The sequence below is a fragment of the Amblyraja radiata genome, chromosome 20, assembly GCF_010909765.2.
Source record: "Amblyraja radiata isolate CabotCenter1 chromosome 20, sAmbRad1.1.pri, whole genome shotgun sequence".
NCBI classification, from domain to species: Eukaryota; Metazoa; Chordata; class Chondrichthyes; order Rajiformes; family Rajidae; genus Amblyraja; species Amblyraja radiata.
In genome coordinates this window covers 3659107-3676795 of record NC_045975.1, presented here as the reverse complement: position 1 = coordinate 3676795, position 17689 = coordinate 3659107, and the positions used below count along the sequence as shown (strand labels likewise).

The 17689-nt window shown below is 47.0% G+C and overlaps 1 protein-coding gene across 11 annotated transcripts in view; it reads left to right on the top strand.

Annotated features, from left to right (window-relative positions):
• The window catches only part of ano5 (anoctamin 5), a 114044-nt gene extending 98411 nt beyond the window's left edge, over positions 1-15633 (top strand). For all 11 annotated transcript variants that reach the window (XM_033038663.1, XM_033038661.1, XM_033038665.1 and 8 more), the window contains 7 exons: positions 433-602; positions 6299-6396; positions 6785-6915; positions 10589-10794; positions 12019-12191; positions 13287-13392; positions 14887-15633. In XM_033038663.1, the coding sequence (XP_032894554.1) occupies positions 433-602; positions 6299-6396; positions 6785-6915; positions 10589-10794; positions 12019-12191; positions 13287-13392; positions 14887-15111 (1109 nt within the window). In that variant the 3' untranslated portion in view covers positions 15112-15633. The remainder of the gene's footprint in view (positions 1-432; positions 603-6298; positions 6397-6784; positions 6916-10588; positions 10795-12018; positions 12192-13286; positions 13393-14886) is intronic.
• Positions 15634-17689: the final 2056 nt, after the last annotated feature.

Here is a 17689-nt window from a genome sequence, read left to right as displayed (position 1 = left end):
CCGAGCTTACCTGCCGTTAGTGAGTCTTCCCGAGTAACTGCTGTTAGCGTTACGAGCCGCTAAGAGACGTCCCCGAGCTCCAACGTACCCGCTACGTTAATTCTCCGTGCGTACCACGAGTTTGATTTTTTTTAAACTCGGGAGAGCTCTTGGAATGAACTCGTATCGTGGGACAGGGCTTTAACTCTCTTGAAAACATCCAGTGAATCGGTCTCCACTGCCTTCTGTGGCAGAGAATTAAACATATTACAGAACTAAACTAATTCTCGGATGAAACCCACGCAGGACACTGGGAGAACGTGCAAACTCCGTACAGACAGCACCCGTTGTCAGAATCGAACCCGGGTCTCTGGCGATGTGAGGCAGCAACTCTGCCACCGTGCCACCCTCTGTATTTAATCAGACTGTTTAATTTTGTGTTTGATTCACCAGAGATCCCCAAGACTCACCTTGAGTACGAGAACCGGCTGACGATGAAGATGTTCCTCTTCCAGTTTGTCAACTATTACTCCTCCTGTTTCTACGTTGCCTTCTTCAAGGGCAAGTTCCTGGGCTACCCTGGAAAGTACAACATCCTATTCGGCTCATGGAGGAGTGAGGAGGTAGGATATTCGGGCAGGCGATATATTGACGTCGCAACCGAGGCCCTTCGTGGGAACGAGTGCGGCGATCGCTGGTCGGCGCAGACTCGATGGGCCGAAGGGCCTATTTCCGCGCTGTATCGGTGCCCTACCCAGGCGACCAGGCTAGCCACAGAACCAGATCTCCAATCACATCTGATATCCTATTCTATGACACCTTGTCTACTCCAATCTATGACACATATGACTCGCTGGAAGGTAGACAAAATTGCTGGAGAAACTCAGCGGGTGCGGCAGCATCTATGGAGCGAAGGAAATAGGCGATGTTTCGGGTCGAGACCCTTCTTCAAACTCGCTGGACTTTAGAAGGATCAGGCGGATCTGATTGAAACTTACCAAATAGTGAAAGGCCTGGATTAAGTGAATGTGGAGAGGATGTTTCCATTAGTGGGAGAGTCCAGGGCTAGAGGTCGTAGCCTCAGAATTAAAGGACATTCCCATAGGAAGTTAAGGAGGAATTTCTTCAGTCAGAGGGTGGTGAATCTGTGGAATTCATTGCCACAGTAGGCTGTGGAGGCCAAGTCACTGGGTTTTAAGGCAGAGATAGATAGATAGATAGATAGATAGATAGATAGATAGATAGATAGATAGATAGATAGATAGATAGATAGATAGATAGATAGATAGACAGACAGACAGACAGACAGACAGACAGACAGACAGACAGACAGACAGACAGACAGACAGATAGATAGATAGATAGATAGATTGATTCTTAAGGGCCTGTCCCACCTTCACAACCTAATTCACGACCTTTTTTACTCGTGGACATTTTTCATCATGTTGTAAAAACGCCCCGACCTACTTGATGCCACGAATAGCTACGACTAGCATCACAAACCACCTACGACCTCGTGACGACCATGCTGCGAGTATGAGTCAAGGGCAAACTCGGCAGAGGTCGTGAATTAGGTCGTGAAAATGGGACAAGCGCTTTAGATAGACAAAAACGCTGGAGGAACTCAGCGGGTGAGGCGGCTTCTACGGAGAGAAGGAATAGGCGACGTTGCGGGTCAAGACCCTTCTTCAGACTGATGTCGGGGGGGTGGGGGGTTGCGAGAAAAAGATAGCAAAAGGCGGAGACAGTAGGCTTGTGGGAGAGCTGGGAAGGGGGAGGGGAAGGAAGGAGAAAGCAAGGACTACCTGAAATTATAGACGTCCTTGATTAGTTTGGTGTCAGGGACTATGGGGAGAAGGCAGGAGAATGGGGTTCAGATGGGAAAGATAGATCAGACTTGATGGGCCGAATGGCCTAATTCTGCTCCTATTACTGATGATTTTATGACAATCGCTCCAAACTTTTAAAACTACACTCCTCCACTCCGACAGCAGCAACACTTCTTACTGTAACTACGGTGTTCTTAAACTCCCTTGTCATGTATCTGTACACTGTAAATGGCTCAAGTGTAATCATGTATTATCTTGCCGCTGACTGGTTAGCACGCAACAAAAGCTTTCACTGTACGTGACAAGAAACTAAACTGAATGTTGCTAACTGAGGTCTCTGGCGCAGTGAGGCAGCAACTCTCTCGCTGTGCCATCGTGCTGCCCAACGTCGTGTAAAACAATCAGATGAACCATGAGCCAAACGTAACTTTTTTTAATGTAGACGCACAAAACTGCATTTGCTGGTTTACAAACAGACAAAGTTCTAGAGTAATTCTTTTTCACACAGAGAGTTGTGAGTCTGTGGAATTCTCCGCCTCAGAGGGCGGTGGAGGCCAGTTCTCTGGATACTTTCAAGAGAGAGCTAGATAGGGCTCTTAAAGATAGCAGAGTCAGGGGATATGGGGAGAAGGCAGGAACGGGGTACTGATTGTGGATGATCAGCCATGATCACATTGAATGGCGGTGCTGGCTCGAAGGGCCGAATGGCCTACTCCTGCACCTATTGTCTATTGTCTATAACTCAGCGGGTCTGGAAACATTTCTGGAGAACATGGAAAGGTGATGCTTCTGGTAAGTGAAGAAGGGTTCCGACCTGAAACATGTTCTCCAGAGATGCCACCTAGCCCGCTGAGTTCCTCCAGCACTTTTTTTTTTTTTTTCTTTGGTTTCTTTTTAAAAAAAAAGATATTTGGTTTTGAACTACAAAACTGAAGAGCGAAATAGGAAAGTTAACTTTCAACAGTTTTGAAGAAGGGACTCGACCCGAATCCCCACCCACTCCATCTCTCCAGAGATGCTGACTGTCCCGCTGAGTTAAAGCCCTGTCCCACGGTACGAGTTCATTCCAAGAGCTCGCCCGAGTTTAAAAAAAATCAAACTCGTGGTAAGCACGGAGAATGAACGTAGCGGGTACGTCGGAGACGTCGGGAACGTAGCGGGAGACGTCTCTTAGCGCTAACGGCAGGTACTCGGGAAGACTCGCTAACGGCAGGTAAGCACGGGAAGACTCGCGAAGATTTTTTCTACATGTTGAAAAATGTCCACGAGAGCCCCGAGTACCGACGAAGGGCCATTACCATAAATCTCCGAGTTCGAATCAGGGCAAACTCGGGAGAGCTCTTGGAATGAACTCGTACCGTGGGACAGGGGTTATTCTCCAGCTTTTAATGTCTACCTTCAGTTTTATCCCTGGATGACTCAAAATCCTTGCTTTCTTCTTTGACTGTCGGACTGCTAGGATGATGTTGAGGATTATTAAGGATTGTCTTGTTGTAGTCAGACTGAAGATGAATTTAAGATAGAGATTAAAAGCTGGAGTAACTCAGCATCTCTGGAGAGAAGGAATAGGTGACCTTTTGGGTTGAGACCCTTCATCGAACTTCAGAATTGAAGCATGTTCTTGCATTGGAATGAGTGCGCCCTCAGGTGGTATGGGTCTGCTATTACCCTAACTCCAATCTATTTTGATTTCCATTGATATCAATGCCGACAAAAAACTGTTAATTGTCTAAAAAAGACACAAAGTGCTGGAGTAACTCAGCGGGTCAGGCAGTATCTCTGAAGAGCAGGTCTAGGTGATAGGACTAGTTGAGTTTAGTTTAGAGATACAGCGTGGAAACAGACCCTTCGGCCAACCAAGTCTGCGATCCACGCACACCAACATTATTCTACACACACTAGGGACAATTTACATTTGCACCGAGCCAATTAACCTACAAACCTGCACGTCTTCGGAGTGTGGGAGGACACCAAAGATTTCGGAGAAAACCCACGCTGGGCACGGGGAAAAAGTACAAACACTGTAGTCGGATGGAACCCGGGTCTCTGACGCTGTAAGGCAGCAACTCCACCGCTGCGCCACCGTGCCGCCCTAAATCATCAGTCCCGACCTGCGACATCACCTATCCATGTTCTCCACAGATGCTGCATGACCCACGGAGTTGCTCCAATACCTTGCGGGGTTTATTTTTGTGATCCAGCATCCGCAGTTCCTTATTTCGACATTCTGTGTTCAATTGGTATATAGAAACATAGAAAATAGGTGCAGGAGTAGGCCATTCAGCCCTTCGAGCCTGCACCGCCATTCAATATGATCATGGCTGATCATCCAACTCAGTATCCTGTACCTGCCTTCTCTCCATACCCCCTGATACCTTTAGCCACAAGGGCCGCAACTAACTCCCTCTTAAATATAGCCAATGAACTGTGGCCTCAACTACCTTCTGTGGCAGAGAATTCCAGAGATTCACCACTCTCTGTGTGAAAAATGTTTTTCTCATCTCGGTCCTAAAAGATTTCCCCTTTATCCTTAAACTGTGACCCCTTGTTCTGGACTTCCCCAACATCGGGGACAATCTTCCTGCATCTAGCCTGTCCAACCTCTTAAGAATTTTGTAATTTTCTATAAGATCCCCCCCTCAATCTTCCAAATTCTAGCTAGTACAAGCCGAGTCTATCCAGTCTTTCTTCATATGAAAGTCGGTATGATGGACCGACAGCAGAACAGTGAAATCCTTACCTGCGAATGGCCTATTCCTGCACCTATTTTCTATGTTTCTATGTTTCTATATACCAATTGATCACAAAAATCCTTACCTGCAGCAGCTTAGCAGGACCCGTAAACATAGCACTCATAAGTAATATATAATAAATGAATAATGTAATAGGGAACACATATATGTAGGCCTGAACCCTCGCTGTCAAAGAGTAATTCATTGTTGCACAGTGGTCCACAGGCCTTACGGAACCTTGATCTCTTGTGAGTTTGACATCAAAGGGGTGGAATTCAAGGAAAAGTTAGAAGCGATCATGTAGAATAGATTTTTAAAAAGCTGGAGAAACTCAGCGGGTGAGGCAGCATCTATGGAGCGAAGGAATTGGCGAAGCCAATTCCTTCGCTCCATAGATGCTGCCTCGCCCGCTGAGTTTCTCCAGCTTTTTTGTCTACTTTCGATTTTTCCAGCATCTGCAGCTCTTTCTTAAACATGTCGAATAGATAACTAACAACGATCTATTCTACATTTTCATTGATCGCCACCCCACTTTGATACCTCGTTCTCACACCTGAAACTTCCTTATCTCTGTATCTCCCCCTCCCCTGACTTCTGGCAGGAATGTCAAGAGAATTCACAAATTCATTGTAGAGAGAGTACAGAGGAGATTTACTAGAATGTTGCCTGGGTTTCAACAACTAAGTTACAGAGATAGGTTGAATAAGTTAGGTCTTTATTCTCTGGAGCGCAGAAGGTTAAGGGGGGACTTGATAGAGGTCTTTAAAATGATGAGAGGGATAGACAGAGTTGACGTGATCAAGCTTTTCCCTTTGAGAATAGGGAAGATTCAAACAAGAGGACATGACTTCAGAATTAAGGGACAGAAGTTTAGGGGTAACATGAGGGGGAACTTCTTTACTCAGAGAGTGGTAGCGGTGTGGAATGAGCTTCCAGTGGAAGTGGTGGCGGCAGGTTCGTTGGTATCATTTAAAAATAAATTGGATAGGCATATGGATGAGAAGGGAATGGAGGGTTATGGTATGAGTGCAGGCAGGTGGGACTAAGGGAAAAAAGTTGTTCGGCACGGACTTGTGGGGCCGAGATGGCCTGTTTCCGTGCTGTAATTGTTATATGGTTATATGGTTAAATTCTACGTCTGAAGAAGGGTCTCGACACGAAACGTCACCCATTCTTTCTCTCCAGAGGTGCTGCCTGTCCCGCTGAGTTACTCCAGCATTTTGTGCCTACCTTCCTCCCATTTACTCCATCTACACATCACGCTGCCTCGGCAAGGCCAGCAGCATAATCAAGGACGAGTCGCACCCTGGCCATTCCCTCTTCTCCCCTCTCCCATCAGGCAAGTGGTACAGAAGTGTGAAAATGCACACCTCCAGTTTCAGAGACAGTTTCTTCCCAGCTGTTATCAGGCAACTGAATCACCCTACCACAACCAGAGAGCGGTCCTGAACTACAATCTATCTCATTAGAGACCCTCGGACAATCCTTGATCGGACTTTACTGGCTTTACTTTGCACTAAACGTTATTCCCTCAACATGTATCTATACACTGTAAATAACTCGATTGCAAACATGAAGTCTGAAGAAGGGTCTAGATCTGAAGCATCACATGTTCCTTCTCTCCAGAGATGCTGCCTGACCGGTTGAGTGACTCCAGCTCTTTGTGTCTATCTTTGGTTTAAACCAGCATCTGCAGTTCCTTCTTGCGTACTAATGTTGTCTTTCTCCCCTTTGCTCTCTGTCGGGCTGCTGTGACAGTGTGACCCTGGTGGCTGTCTGATCGAGTTGACCACCCAGTTGACCATCATCATGGCAGGAAAACAAATTTGGGGTAACATCCAGGAGTCACTTTTGCCGTAAGTATGAAAGACCCATTGAGTCTGCTTCCCCAATTAGTGAGGTTCCCCAACGAAAGATTCCACCACTCACCCGTTTCCCCAACGCAACTGAACACGTTCCCTTCAACCCCCCCCCCCCCCGTCGAAATCATTAATATACAATGCTGTTGTGTATCGAAGGTAGATCACGAGGTGCTGGAGTAACTCAGGCAGCATCTCTGGAGAGAAGGAACCGGTGAAGATTTGGGTCCAGGCCCTTCCTCAGACCCAAAACGTCGCCCACTCCTTCTCTCCAGAGATGCCGCCTGTCCTGCAGAGTTACTCCAGCAATTTTGTGATCTACCTTCGATTTAAGCCAGCACCTGCAGTTCTTTCCTACACATGTTGTTGTCTGCTGTCTCCACAGCTGGGTTAAGAACTGGTGGGTGAGCCGGAAAGCCAGGCACCATCCGGAGCGTCTGTACTCGCGTTGGGAACAAGACCATGACTTGCAGGACATGGGCCAGTTTGGCCTCTTCTATGAATATCTGGAGATGGGTGAGTGAAGTTGACATCTGGGCAGGAGCGATGCTGGCAGAGTGGGGTCTGTCATGGAATGCCGATATATTCGGCCAGAATCAAGCCTACATTTCATTGTTTAAGAAGGAACTGCAGATGCTGGAAAATCGAAGGTAGACAAAAATGCCAGAGAAACTCAGCGGGTGCAGCAGAATCTATGGAGCGAAGGAAATAGGCAACGTTTCGGGCCGAAACCCTTCCGGGTTTCGGCCCGAAACGTTGCCTATTTCCTTCAGGGTTTCAGCCCGAAAAGTTGCCTATTTCCTTCGCCCCATAGATGCTGCTGCACCCGCTGAGTTTCTCCAGCATTTTTGTGTACCTTAGATAGATCCTATGATTGGTACAGGAGTCAGAGGTTATGCGGAGAAGGCAGGGGAATGGGGTTAGGAGGGGAGATAGATTAGCAGTGTTCGAATGGCGGAGTAGACTTGATGGGCCGAATGGCCTAATTCTACTCCTATCCCTTATGACCTCGTAAGCTGAAACCTGTTATCTCTCTTTCTCTTTCCACAGAGCTGAAGAAGGTTGAGGAGGAGATTTAAGAGCAGGGCGCAGGCACCATGCCCACTATATGAATCCTGCTATAGGATTCCTAGAATACTATCCTACTCATGTCTTAGTGTAGTGTGGGAGGAAACTGTCGTGCAAATTCCCATCATCTCTGCAAGTAGAAACAAAAGTTGGAAAAATAATTTTGTGTTTATTTAATTACTTTTATTTCCCACACACACACACACACCTTCCATGAGTTAGATGTTACCACATCTTAAATCCTGGGGTAGTGATTTGTGAAGAGGGAGAGAGGGGCGTGAAGAAGAATTGGAAGAGGAGGAGCCGGAGGGCTGAGGGAGAGCTGAGAAGGGGAGGAGACAGTTGGGACTACCTGGAATTAGAGAAGTCAATGTTCATACCGCTGGGGTACAAACTGTACCTGGGTACATGTGGTGGTGTGACTCACCTGTTGCAGCGCCCCCTACAGCCTGTCTGTCTTTTTTTAATTTTTTGTCTGGTTAAATGTAGTTGTTTGTGTTTTTTAATACTGTTTTTAACTGTGTATATGTGGGGGAAGGGGGAAACTTTAAAAAATCTCTTCCCTGCACGGGAGACCCGACCTTTTCCCTGTCGGGTCTCCGTTGTCGTTGGGGCCTAGCACCGTGGAGCGGCCTCCAACCGGAACGACCCGGGGGCTCGGGAGACTGCGGACTACTCACCATCGTGGGGCTGGCCGGCCTCGGAGCGTGGGGAGCGGTGGTGGCTCGCTGCTGCGGCCCGACTCCGGAGCTCGGAGGCTCCAGCTGCAAACCTGTGGACTGTCGGGACATCGGGAGCTTACGATTCCGGGCGGGAGACCGCTTTTCGGAGCACCCGCAACGCGACTTCTCCCACCCGTGTCGCGGGGTTGGAACGACTCGGAGCGGGGCCGTACATCGCCCGGCGCGGCTTTAATGGCCGCGGGACATTCCAGCGCCCGCCGGGGGCTCCAACTTCGTGACGTTTAGACCTGGAGCGGGGCCGTACATCGCCCGGCGCGGCCTAAAATGGCCGTGGGACTTACCATCGCCCGCCTGGGGCTTCGACATCGGGAGAGAAATGGTGCAGGGGAGAGAAAAGACTTTGCCTTCCATCGCAGTGAGGAGGAGGTTCACTGTGATGGATGTTTGTGTAAATTGAATTGTGTGTGTGTCTTGTAGGAATTGTCTTTGTTTGTATGGCTGTGATAACGGAGTTTCATTTGAGCCTCACTGAGGTTCAAATGACATGTAATAAAATATTGTATTGTATTGTGACAATAAATGTAACTGAGGAAAGAACTGCAAATACTGGTTTAAACTGAAGATAGACACAAAAAGCTGCAGTAACTCAGTAGGACAGGCAGCATCTCCGGAGAGAAGGAATGTGTGGCGTTTCAGTCTGAGTCTCAAGAAGGGTCTCGACCCGAAACGTCACCCACTCCTTCTCTCCAGAGATGCTGCCTGTCCCACTGAGTCACTCCAGCTTTTTGTGTCTATGAACTAAACTGAAACTGCTCACGGGTAAAAGAAATATAAAGTGCTGGAGTAACTCAGCGGGTCGGGCTGCATCTCTGGAGTACATGGATACACTGGGGACAACATAATATTTTCCAAAGCCAAATAACCTACAAACCTGTATGTCTTTGGAGTGTGGGAGGAAACCAGAGCGCCTGGAGAAAACCCACACGGACACAGGGAGAACGTACAAACTCCGTACAGACAGCACTCGTAGTCAGGATCGAACCGGGGTCTTTGACCCATGTGCCGCCCCAAAAGTTGTTAAGCCTCAACAGTTTTATCCCTTTTAGCTGAGAATCTTTGGTTCCGTTAACTGTTGGCCCATTATTGTGGATTAGTTTGTTCCATTTGGACTGGGAATGGAACTCAAGCTTGGTCTTGCTTCGGGCCAAATGCTCCCTCTAGTGGTTTGGAGTTGCTCTGCAAGCAGAGCGTAACTGTGAGCTGGAAACCTGATGCTTCACAAAGGTGGTGGAAAGAGAATTAATCTGTGCCACAGGAAGTCTTTCGGACCCTAGAGACGCAGACTGGAAGCAGGCTCTTCTGTCCACCGAGTCCGTGCCTTCTTGATTAGTACTGGTGTCAGAGGTTATGGAGAAGGCAGGAGAATGGGGTTAGGAGGGAGAGATAGATCAGCCAAGATTAAATGGCGGAGTAGGTTTGATGGGCCGAATGGCCTAATTCTACTCCTATTCCTTATGGCCTTATGACCAGAGATCCCCCAGTATACTAGCAACATCCTACACACACTGCAGCATCTCTGGAGAACATGGATAGGTGGCGTTTTGGTTCGGGTCCTTCATTCAGAAGTTTCAGGTGTCAAAACAAAATCTCACCTATCCATGTTCTCCAGAGATGCTGCCTGACCCACTGGGTTACTCCAGCACTTTGTGTCTTTTTTTAAAATGCAAACCAGCATCTGCAGTTCCTTGTGTCTAGGGTGTATGGAGTAGCTGCTTCAACTAATGGGAGGTTGTAACTATATATGCTTCACTTTTATCTAGGGATAAATAAGGTACTATTGTATCGTACAGGCCCAGTGCCGACAAACGCTCATCATAGGTTAAACCGCTCGTTCCTGGGATGATTGTTTCCGAGGGAGTGCAACGTAGGTTCACAAGGTCAATTCCCGGGATGGCGGGACTGTCATATGCTGAGAGAATGGAGCAGCTGGGCTTGTACACTCTGGAGTTTAGAAGGATGAGAGGATGTCTCATTGAAACATATAAGATTATTAAGGGTTTGGACAAGCTAGAGGCAGGAAACATGTTCCCGATGTCGGGGGAATCCAGAACCAGGGGCCTCAGTTTAAGAATAAGGGGTAAGCCATTTAGAACGGAGACGAGGAAACACTTTTTCAGACCGAAAGTTGTGAGTCTGTGGGATTCTCTGCCTCAGAGGGCGGTGGAGGCCGGTTCTCTGGATACTTTCAAGAGAGAGCTAGATACGGCTTTTAAAGATAGCGGAGTGAAGGGATATGGGGAGAAGGCAGGAACGGGGTACTGATTGGGGATGATCAGCCATGATCACATTGAATGGCGGTGCTGGCTCAAAGGGCCGAATGGCCTACTCCTGCACCTATTGTCTGTTGTCTATTGATGCCTTTGTTGCTTGTTTTGCAGTGATCCAGTTTGGGTTTGTGACGCTGTTTGTTGCCTCGTTTCCTCTGGCTCCCGTCCTCGCACTGCTGAACAACATCATCGAGATCCGCGTGGACGCCTGGAAGTTCATCACGCAGTTCCGGAGGCCAATGGCAGCCAAGGCCCACAGTATCGGGATATGGCAACAGATACTCAACAGTGTGGCCATCGTCTCTGTCGTCATTAATGTAAGTCACCTCCTTGCCAAAGAGCCCTGGGCGCCAAGATGTTTAACGTTTAGTTCAGAGGCACTCAGTGGGTCAATTGGTGAATTGGTCGCCAATGTAGAAAATCGATAACCCTGTAGTCGTAGGTGCAGTGGTAGTGGGGTCGCCATGTCGTGGTAGGTAGTCCAGGTAGGCGCAGGTAGTTTTAGTTAATCACCTTGACCATTTTAATTGGCTCATTGGGGGGGAAAAACGTAAGCACGAGTTTTCAGAACCAAGGAAAACCAACCGGTAATGGCCGACAATCTTCACAGCTGTGTATCTCTGGCTTATTAAAAGTTGTCTGGCTTCTTAAAAGTGTCTCCACTCCTGCTCCCCCCCCCCCCCCCCTTGTCCCCCCTTCTCTCCTCCTTCCCCCTCTCCGCTCTTTTAAAGGACTTAACATACACTCTGTTAGCCGTCTTAACCTCCCTGTTCATCGGGTGTGTGTGTGTGTGTGTGTGTGTGTTGTGTGTTGTGTGTTGTGTGTGGTGTATTGTGTGTTGTGTGTTGTGTGTTGTGTGTTGTGTGTGTGTGTGTTGTGTGTTGTGTGTGTGTGTGTGTGTGTGTGTGTGTGTGTGTGTGTGTGTGTGTGTGGGGGTGTGTGGTGTGTTGTGTGTGTGTGTGTGTGTGTGTGTGTGTGTGTGTGCGCGTGTGTGTGTGTGTTTTCCACTCACAGTCACCGTTCCAGTTCGCGGTTTTTCAGGTAAGTGCCGCGAGCTTAAAGGTCGCAGTCCGCTGAAAAATCGCCTAAGTGGGACAGACCCATAAGGGCTCTCTGGCTCTGATGCCCCTGTCCCAATGTACGAGTTCATTCAAGAGTTCTCCCGAGTTTGCCCTGATTCGAACTCGGAGATTTACGGTAATGGCCGCTCGTAGATACTCTGGGCTCTCGTGGACATTTTTCAACATGTTGAAAAATCTTCACGAGTCTTCATGAGCTTACCGCGTTTCCCGGGCACCAGCCGTTAGCGTTACGAGCCGCTAAGAGATGTCCAGAGCTCCGACGTACCCACTACGTACATTCTACATGCTTACCACGAGTTAGATTTTGTTTTTAACTCGGGAGAGCTCTTGAATGAGCTCGTACAGTGGGACAAGGCCATAACACGGAGTTATTATAGCTTTAATGTTTGTTTTAGATGTTCTTCATTATCGGTATAATTTAATGTGGAAATACTGCAGTACCTCCTTTCAAATCGGCAGGCTTTCATCGTGGCTTTCACATCCGACATGATCCCACGCCTGGTGTACAAGTATGCCTACTCGGTAAATGATGAACTACCAATGAAAGGATACATCAACAACAGCCTCTCGATCGCCAACACCTCCGTCTTTGATGGCAACTCATTGTACAACGGCAACATCACATCTTGCAGGTAAGCACTGAAGAAATGTCCTGTTCAAATGCAGTCGCAGTTTTACAGACACAAGCGAGAAATCATGTCGTTCGGCCCACCAAGTCCGCGCCGACCAGCGATCGTTAGTTCTATCCTACACGCAACTGTGGACAATTTACAGAAGCCAATTAACCGACAAAACCCGCGCGTCTTTGGAGTGTGGGAGGAAACCGGCGCACCCGGAGGAAACCCACGCAGGTCACGGGGAGCGAAGGAATCGGTGACGTTTCGGATCGAGACCTAAAACAGATCATCAGTTACTCAAAGCAAATGGGGTTTTTTAACATGGTCAGATATTTTAATTATTTTGTTTTTGGCGCTGGTGAACATACATATAGAGGTAACGTTCTGATACCTTCATTAAGTTTTGGTGTTACTTACTGTGATTTGGCGATGAATGTATTCAGACTCTGGGCATTTAGATGATTCATAATTGACTGAGGAATGTTGCATCTACACTGAAACAACAAGCAAATAGGTGTAGAGACAAGGAGCTGCAGATGCTGCTCTACAAGAAAAAGACACAAAGTGCTGGAGTAACTCAGTGTGTCACGCAGATCCCTTGGAGAACAGGTGACATTTTGCGTCAGGACCCTTCTTCTGACCGTTTTTTAGTTTGGTTTAGAGACAGCGCGGAAACAGGCCGTTCGGCCCACCGAATCCACGCCGACCAGCGATCCCCGTACATTAATATCATCCTACGCACATTAGGGACAATTTACATGTATACCAAGCCAATTAAAACCTACAAACCTGTACTTCTTTGGAGTGTGGGAGGAAACCAAAGATGTGGGAGGAAACCCACGCAGGTCATGGGAAGAACGTACAAGCTCCGTACGGGCAGCACCCGTAGTCGGGATCGAAGCCGGGTCTCTGGCGCTGTGAGGCGGCAACTCGACCTCTGAACCACCAGGATTCTTTGTTTTGCAAGACTCGCTGAGCTACTCCAACATTTCTGTGTCCGTTGTACTAGTAAAACATATTTTGGTAAACGTTGTCATTTATAACTTGATGTCCAATTCTTTTTCTACTTCGCACGTACGTTATCACTGATTCCCTTTTTTATTGTTCCAGGTATAAGGATTATCGCTACCCCTCTGGCCACAGCTTTGAATACAGGCACACCATGCAATACTGGCACATTCTAGCTGCAAAAATGGCCTTCATCATCATCATGGAGGTACGACACTCAACTTTAAACTTCTATTTTTGAAATGCAAGTCTTGAGGCTTTAGTGATACAGCGTGGAAACAGGCCGGCCCTTGGGCCCACCGAGTCCGCGCCGACCAGCGACCAGTCCGTGCACTACTAGCACCAGGGATCATTTACAATTTTACCCAAGCCAATTAAACTACAAACCCGCACGTCTTTGGGATGTGGGAGGAAACCGGAGCACCCGGAGGAAACCCGCGCAGGTCACGGGGAGAACGTACAAACTCCATACAGACAGCACCCGTAGTCGGGATCGAACCCGGGTCTCTGGCGCTGTGAGGCAGTAATTCTACCTCTGCGCCACCGACCTGCCCTAAATTCCACCATTCTGTGCCCTATTCTCACTTTTTTTCTTCATCTGCAGTTTTTTTTATACCAATTCTCTTTATTGGTAATTTGTGTAGTCTAGGAAACTTGAATCTAGCTTCAGTGTGGAATCAGAAAGCCTGTATCCGCTGAGATTTTTATTCCATCAAAGTACACTTAATTCAGGGAATGGTGGTTCTATCCCATCCTCCAATATTCCCCCTTCGTAGTTTTAGTTTGGTTTATCGTCACGTGTAGCGAGGTACAGTGAAAAGCTTTTGTTGCGTGCTAACCAGCCTGCAGTAAGACAATACATGATTACAATTGCGAAGGGTCTCGACCCGAAACATCACCTATTCCTTTTCTCCAGAGATGCTGAGTCACTCCAACTATTTGTGTCTATTTTTCTTTAATTACAATCGAGCCGTTCACTGTGTAGCGTCTGAGAGATTTCAAAGAGTGGAGCGATTGGAATGCCTGATCCACTTCTGTGACCAGGGACCACAGTTTAAGAATAAGGGGTAAGCCATTTAGAACTGAGATGAGGAAAAACCTTTTCCACCCAGAGAGTTGCAAATTTGTGGAATTCTCTGCCTCGGAAGGCCGGTTCACTGGATGCTTTCAAGAGAAAGTTAGATAGAGCTCTTTGGGACTAAGTAAGTAAGTTTATTGGCCAAGTATTCACATACAAGGAATTTGCCTTGGTGCTCCGCCCACAAGTAACAACATGACATACAGTGACAGTTACGAATGACTCAGAAAACACTAAACATTAATAATAATAAAACATTAATGACAACACACCATAGATCAAGCATGTGAACCAACAAAATACCAGATCAAAGGGAGGCTACAGATTTTTGGCTGTTGAGTAGAGCAACTACTCGTGGATAAAAACTGTTTTTATGTCTGGCTGTGGCAGCTTTGACTGTCCGGAAACGGAATCAAGGGATGTGGGGAGAAGGCAGGAATGGGGTACTGATTGTGGATGGTCAGCCATGATCACATTGAATGGCGGTGCTGACTCGAAGGGCCAAATGGCCTACTCCTGCACCTATTGTCTATCTATCTAGGACCAGCACACAAAGGGTTGCCTGGCTTAGAAAGGTTCATTTTAACTTGCTGACTTGACCTTTTTTTTCCTGCTCCAATCCAGCACGTTGTCTTTCTGGTGAAATTTTCCATCGCGGCTTTGATTCCCGACGTTCCAAGCGAGGTGAAGGCCCGGATCAAGCGGGAGAAGTATCTGACGCAGAAGATTCTTCACGAGTACGAGCTGAACAAACTGCGGGAGATACTGGCGGGCAAGGAGAACGTGGTGGTGAACAAGGAGATGTCGGCGCATGCGGAGAAAGTGGAACTCTTGAGCGAGGAGCTCTAGTCCACGCTGTCGCCTGATGTGGGGGGGGAAACCAAGAACGTTTCAGGTTTTTTTTGGGGGGGAATAAATCAATTTATTTGATTCTTCCACAAGAAACAAGATGGGGAGGAGACATCGATTGCGTCTCCACTAATCACGATATCACTGTCACAGCTACCGTCCGGAAAACTGTATCCTTGGCAAGGAGGCAGTTTCACTGTGACCGCCATTCTGGGCTTCTGTCGAAACCGACCGACCGCTCACAGTTCCCATTATCTTTGTTATTTGCCTTTCCTCTGAGACAGAGGACGCTTTGAAAGTGAATGGACCCTATTCCCGAATGTCGCCACTCCAGGTGCAATGAAGAGTGTGGGTATAACCATCAGGAAGAAGGTGAAATTATAGGACACCAAGAATAATTTGACCATGTATTAGAATCATGATGCAAATCTGTGGATGGAATGTAATTTATCATCTGTTTAGATAATCACTTGATCTTGTTTTTTTTCTCTTCGTTTCTCTATTTAAACCATCTTTCTGCTACTTTTCTGTTTTGCCTTTTATTTTCTTCCTCCCATAACTTGCCTGCATAATTTTTTTCACTATGACTACTTGAGCCATTCCTTTGGTCGCCATGGTAAAACGCAGCGGAAATCTTACAGGGGTTAGGTCAACTAAGATGGGAAATAGCTTCTGTATTCTGGTGCCTAGTTTTCACTACTGATCTCCTGTGAGCCATCTTGCATCTAATTTTTTGGGGCAAAAATAGGTGCAAAATATATATTTTTTGTTTAAAATGCACACAGATCTTAACCCGTCTAATAATATTTTTTGCACTCTCCGAACATTAGCACATTGGGGTTAATCAAAGTCTGCAAATCACCAATGTTCATAGGTTTCTCAGTTCACAAATGATAGGAGCAGAATTAGGCCATTCAGCCCATTGAGTCTACTCAGCCATTCAGTCATAGCTGATCAATTAAATTGATCGTTTATGGTCAGAGTCATAGTGACACAGTGTGGAAACAGGCCCAACTTGCCCACACTGGCCAACGTGTCCCAGCTACACTAGTCCCACCTGCCTGCGTTTGGACCATATCCCTCCAAACCTGTCCTATCCATGTACCTGTCTACTTGTCTCTTAAACGTGGGGATAGTCCCTGCCTCAACTACCTCCTCTGGTAGAGGAACATCAAAGGCATTGCAAGTCTGCCCATTACTTGTACAAATCCAAGAAGACTACTGATTTAAAAATAGTTCCCGAAGTAAAAGAGGTTCTGATCTTGTAGGGAATGGGACCATTTCTATGTGCAGGAAGGAATTGCAGATGCTGGTTTAAACCGAAGATAGACACAAAATGCTGGAGTAACTCAGCGGGACAGGCAGCATTCCTTCTCTCCAGAGATGCTGCCCGTCCCGCTGAGTTACTCCAGCATTTTGTGTCTCTCTTCAGGATCATTTCTGTGTTGGAACCAAGGAATTAAATCCAGCAAGATGGCTTTTCCCATTGCTTGCTCTAGCAATAATAATCATGGGTTGACAAAGTAAAGTGGGCACACAGTCTCCTGACGCGGGTATCTGTCATTGAAGTTCCCAGTCCAGCGACACGCACTTCTGCACACAATTTACTGCTTCCTGTGTGACTTGCACTGCATTTAATACAAATATGTGTTTATTTAGTACAGTATCTGGTATTAAACCAAATTTTAAAAAATCACAAAATAATTCTCAAACTGGCCATGGAATCGCTAAATGCAACTTAAAAAAAATAATTTTAAGGTGTTGAAGTTGTACTGAAGTAGACAGTGAGGGTTGCAAAGAAGTTAGAAAATAGAAAATAGGTGCAGGAGGAGGCCATTCGGCTCTTCGAGCCATTCATTGTGATCATGGCTGATCGTCCCCAATCAATAACCCGTGCCTGCCTTCTCCCCCGTATCCCTTGATTCCACTAGCTCCCTATCTAACTCAAATTCTATTGAAGTTGAGCTGAGGTGAAGCAGTGATTTATTGATACTTTGTAGTCACATGTGCCGAGGTACAGTGAAGTTAATTGTTTTGGATACAACCCGGTAAAATCACACAGGAGACTTCACTGAGGCAATAGACAGGAGTCAAAGTTACAAGAAGTTCACTGGACAATCCAATATCCTGCCTGCCACCATACATCATTTTGTACACCTCTATAAGATCACCACTCATCCTCCTGCGCTCCAAAGAATAAAGCATGAGATTTATTGTGAGCAATTATGGCCACCATATCTGTGGAAGGATGTGCTGACTCTGGAGAAGGTCCAGAGGAGGTTTACAAGAATGATCCCAGGAATGAGTGGGTTAACCTATGATGAGCGTTTGTCGGCACTGGGCCTGTACTCACTGGAGTTCAGAAGAATGAGGGTGAGACCTGATTGAAACTTGCAGAATAGTGAAAGGCTTGGATACAGTGGATGTGGAGAGGATGTCTCCACTAGTGGGAGAGTCCAGGACTAGAGGTCATAGCCTCAGAATTAAAGGACGTTCTTTTAGGAAGAAGATGAGGAGGAATTTCTTTCGTCAGAGGGTGGTGAATCTGTGGAATTCTTTGCCTTGGAGGCCAAGTCAG